Raw genomic sequence first — 5494 nt, forward strand, 5'->3', positions numbered from 1 at the left:
CAGCAACACAGGAAGCTGAGGCAGGAGGATCACAAATTCGAACCCAGCCTCAGTTATTTAGTGAGGCCCTAAACAACCTAACAACACACTGTTTCAAAATAAAAAGGGCTGAGGATGTGGCTCAGTGGTTAAGTGTCCCTGAGTTCAAACTTTCTTAAAAACAAGAACAAAAAGCAACAACAACAACAACAAAAAAAAACAAATCAAATAAACAACAACAACAACAACAAAAACTTGATTATGCACTGTGGAGGGGAGAGATACAAAAGGTTCAGAAAGTATGCTTGTAGTGGACACTTTGGGACTGTCTTCCTAGCAATATTCTAATCCATGGAGGTGAATATTTGTAAATTTTTTCACCTGGAGACCTTGCTCTTGGCCAGAGTGGTGGGGACTAGAAACCAAGGGATTACACATCCATCTCTGCATGCTGCTAAACTTGCAACATGAGAGCAGTGAAAATATATGAGAGAACTGGAGAGGAGTAAGTCTGCCTGACATAGTGCCTGGCATCAAAGAGGTTTTCAGTGAATATTTGTTGACTGACATGAATTCATAAATGGATAGGTAAATGAATGGATACTGACAGGAGAAAGCATCAGAAACAATACGTAGAGTTCTACCCACATTTCGGTTCTCGGTTCCAGCTCCTTTCCACCTTTGTGCCCCAGTACTGGCCTGAGTGAGATCCTTGAATTCTTATAAGTTGGTTTCTGTTACATGCACAGTAGAGAGCAATCACTACTTGGAGTCTATTTTGAGAAAAACATGAAAAAATCATGAATCATGAGGGAGAGATTCTCTCTCCCTCCCTGTGTGCACGAGTGTGTAAGTGCATGTGTGCATAGATATATGTATATATTAGTCCATTCTCTGTGGTTATAATAAAATCCTGGAGGATGAGTAATTTAGAAATTAAAAAAAAAAGCTATCTAGTTTACAGTTCTGGAGACTGGCAGTCTGAGATTGATCAGCCCACTGATTTAGTCTCTAAGGAGGGCCTCATGGTGAATGGCATCATAAGAGTGCATGAGGGAAAAATCACATGGTGAGATAGGAAGCCAGAGACTTGGGAGAGGCCAGTCTTGTTCTTTTTATAACAACCCACGCTTTGGAGGACTTACCAGAGTCTCAGGAGAACTAAATTAATACCTTCAGAGGGCAATGACCTCAATAACCTAACACCCCCCCACCCCCGCCAGTAGGTTTCACCTCCTAAAGGTTCCACCACTTTTGCGCACCACCACACTGGGAAACAAGCTTCCAGCACATGAACTCTTCAGACAATTCCTAAACTATATCTATAGCATACCATTGTATATGTATATAATACTGTTTACATATGCATATATAAATGCATATGTGCAAATGAATTGCACAAATTAATCTTTGTCCCTCAGCTCTTTATTTCTTTTCTCTAAAATGAAGAGATTAAAGTTCATGATCTGCTGCGTGCAGTGGCACAGAACTGTAATCCCAGAAACTCAGAAAACTGGAGCAGGAGGATCACAAGTACAAGGCCATTCTCAGCAACTTAGCAAGATTCTGTCACAAAATAAAACCTAAAAAGTTCTGGAGATCTAGATCAGTGATAAAGCGCCCTGGGTTCAGTCCCCAGTACCCTCTCCACCAAATGTCAATCATATGAAATTTTAAGAGGTATATGCTTTCTTGGATTTATGTCAGTGGTAAGTTAATAAATCACCAGAAGGTATACTGCTATCAGAAAGGAGTACCTAGGAAAAGTATTTTGGAAAACCAAATATGTTCCATTTTGTACCACTGCTGATATTTGGGGAAGCTCCTTTGGGTATTTCATTCAGAAGTGGTTGCACATGCTTTCTCTTTAACAAGGCTCCTGAGCCAGTTGGTGGTGGAGCAGATGCAGAGATGCAGATCTTTGTGAAGACCCTGATGTGCAAGACCATCACCCTCGAGGTTGAGCCCAGTGACACCATTGAGAATGTCAAAGCCAAAATTCAAGACAAGGAGGGCATCCCATCTGACCAGCAGCGTCTGATTTTTGCGGGCAAACAGCTGGAGGATGGCTGCACTCTCTCAGATTACAACATCCAGAAAGAGTCCACCCTGCACTTGGTGCTTTGCCTGCGAGGTGGCATCATTGAGCCTTCCCTGCACCAGCTTGCCCAGAAGTACAACTGTGACAAGATGATCTGTCCCAAGTGTTATGCCCGCCAGCACCTCCGTGCTGTCAAGAAGAAGTGTGGTCACACCAACAACCTCTGCCCTAGGAATAAGGTCAAATAAAGTCCCTCGCTGGCTCTTTTCCCCAAAGGGTGGCCTCCTGCCCAAGCCCCATGTATGGCCTTGGGACCTCAATAAAGTTTCCCTTACATTGACTGGAGCAGTAAGAAAAAAAAAAAAAGAAGAAGAAGTGGTTGCACATTACTTTTACTACCTGTATAGAGGCGAGATGTCCAGTCTGATAAATACTGTGATGAAGTTACTGGTATCACTACTTTGGGTAGGAAAGCAAAACTTAGCTGTAAAAGTACAGTGAGACTTTTCCCTGTGAACTGGCCCTGGACATAGACCCACAAAGAATACCAGGACAATAGGCGCTGAACATTGGTGAGGATGATATCCCAAATGGAAATGTGAGAAAGGTGATAACCTGCAGTAATGATCCCCAGATTTGGTTGCCCTTTTTCTGGATGGGAACTCAATATTGCTTCCACAGTAAGCACAATGCAAGGCATTTACCAGGTGCTCGGTAAGCACTGGGTGATCTATTAAGCCAATATCATAGCTATCAGGGTTGGTATATATATATATATTTTTTTTTAATTTTATTTTTTTAATCCATGCAGTTAAAAAATACAAAGAACTTGCCTCCAAGCATACTGCTAAGTGACAAGATGAAATCTAGGTTGTCTGAATCAAAGACCACTATGTTATATGGCCTTTCTGTTCTCAACACAAATAGGCAAGTAAGAAGAGCACAGAACATTTAGTCTTACACCTGTTCTAACTTTGAAAGGTCCTTCAGCAAAATAATATTTCTCGGAACATAATGTTCTCCTGAAGAGCATTGTCTGCCTACAAAATAACGATAGAAGATTATAAATGGTTCAAATTTGTATGTATTTCACAACACAATTTCTAACTGTTCCTTTCACTTTGTGTTTTCAGTGATGTCTGAAAGGGCAGCCTATCTTTCTAGTACTATGCTCTAGATCTCTCAGGTGGTGTGTATCATAGCTCTCCCTTCTCCTCTATACCTCAGGTAGGGCACTTCTGCCACCCACTGAAGTTCAGTTCTTCAAAGTTAATAGCTTTGAGGGAATAGCGGAGAGGTTAGTTTTTCAAGTTAGTGTGGAGAGAAAGGCATTGAGCAGGTTCTTCCTGGATGCCTGATTTTTAGTCAGCATGCTGCTTGGGTCCCCTGGTTGAACACATTTCAGCCATCCTGTGCCTAAGGAGAAAAACACCACTCCTGGCTCATGTCACTATGGCAACTGATGCTCAGCAGGCAGTTGCAGTTTCATTTAACATAACTGGCTTTTAGAACTTGAGGGGGAAAGTATGCTTTCATATAAGAGAAAAGGGAAGACAAGCAGTTTAATTAATGTGTCTCAATTTAACATAAGGATACAGGTCACATCCACTGTTCAACCTCGTCGTGCCTAGTTCCATTTCATATCTCTATCACAGATAAGGCATCAAAGGCTGAAATATTTCTCTCATCATGTGTGAAGTGCACAAACTGGGCAGAAGACGAGAACAGGGGTTGTATTAGACCCTTTGCAAAAGGTTTTTCACTTCATAAAACCGTCTCAGCTTGAGAGTGTATAGAAGAATTGCTTTCTCCTCTCTCATCCACAAAGGAGGCCTGAGAGATGGGTTGCTAGGCAACCTCACACCGAAGTCTGGGGGAGCTTTGAAATTAACATAGCTGACCTCCCCATCATCTCTGCAGCTCTGCTATTCAAAACCCTTTTATAAAGCTGTAGGACTCAAGAAAATAGATATAAGATGTAAATACAAAAATGAAAAATAGAGAAGTAAATCTTTTTCAAGCAAAAGGCAGGATTCACTCATTGAAAAAAGACAGCATTTTGAAAGGGCAGGTTGAAGGAAAAAATAGTATTTGTTGCTGTGAACCAGAAACTCACATTTTGAATAAAAAAGGAAGAAAATTTTTCCTCACTATTCTTTTAGAGATATTTATAACTGCCATGTAAATGATCACAGCAAAGGGTCCGAAAATATAGTCAAACGAAAAATAAAAGTTTGTAATAATGTAGGTATACTGCACATTTTTAACAGAAATGCACAACTCTCATTCCTCACCACATGGTGGTTTGTTTAAGCTCCAGAATCTCCTACTCTCTTTCCTGCCACGGCATCATTAATATGATACTGGTTGGCGTGGGAAGAGATGGCATTTATTTTGCAAGTAGATGAATATTTGGAAGGAAACTGTAAAGCTGGTCTATGGAGCACAGCATACACTCTGACCAGCAATAAATTATTTAGTGTGATTTTTAAAATACTTCGTGCCACTGGGAAATGGTTATGGCAACATTTTAAGACAGGTTGTTGGATTTATCAGCATTAAAAATTAACCAAAGTTGTTGGTAGTGTGAGAGGGGGGACTGCAAATAAATCCTCATCTTCATTTTACAGATTTATTTTTTGTTATGGGTACTTGGATGGAGCAAATCTGAAACTGTTTTAGGCAACTTAAAGGAGAGAAGAAATGAACAAATATCTTGAGGTTGTTAGGATCTAGGTTTTCACTATGAAGAAGGGTCAAATATAAACCAGGGGTAAGCAAGAAGGATGCCTATAGGGATGAATTGGAATCTGGAGGAACTGGTGTAATTTTGTGACTTCTAAAATGCACATACATGCGTTCAAATATATATGTGTGTGTATGGACATACGCATGTGTATATATGCATGTGTATATGCATGTTTTCTACCTGCTCAAAGGGCCTAGGAGAAATTACACCCAGTAGCAGTGAGCAAACTTAGTATTAAGATCTCTATCTCTAATACCATGCCTCAGTAAAAGGAATCAGGGTACTTTAGAGAAAAAGCTTATTTCAAGTTTGGGGCAGGGTAACTGGAAGTTAAGCCTGGGATATGTTATACTACAAAGTAACGAAGTGCTCAAAAAAAATGAATGATGGGGGGTCATGTCTCAAGGACACAGGAGCCAGATTGAAGGGCTTCCTTCCTGCCTGTCAAATCTGAAGCAATTTAAGCACCAAAATAATTAAAGACATTAATGAATTATAAACCATTGAAAAAAGAAGTCATGAGCCTAAATGATATTAAATAATGGATATATTTAAAACGTAGACATGATAAATAAGCAAGGGAGGAACTTGTGCTTATGATGGTAAAAAAGCTGAGTGCTGACTGTTGGGTATAGGTGGAGAAAGTGCTGTTAGAATACCACACTTTATAATCAACATAGACAGCATCAGAAAGACCCACAATAAATGTAGGGGACATTTCGGAA

The 5494-nt window shown here is 40.2% G+C and overlaps 1 protein-coding gene across 1 annotated transcript; it reads left to right on the forward strand.

The window, feature by feature from the left end:
• The first annotated feature begins 1875 nt into the window (after positions 1-1875).
• On the forward strand, positions 1876-2268 carry LOC124980787 (ubiquitin-like). The gene has a single exon (XM_047546697.1). The coding sequence runs from the start codon at positions 1891-1893 to the stop codon at positions 2266-2268; it is 378 nt and encodes a 125-aa protein (XP_047402653.1). The 5' UTR covers positions 1876-1890.
• The last annotated feature ends 3226 nt before the right edge of the window (positions 2269-5494 follow it).

Source organism: Sciurus carolinensis, chromosome 3, assembly GCF_902686445.1.
Source record: "Sciurus carolinensis chromosome 3, mSciCar1.2, whole genome shotgun sequence".
Taxonomy (NCBI): Eukaryota; Metazoa; Chordata; class Mammalia; order Rodentia; family Sciuridae; genus Sciurus; species Sciurus carolinensis.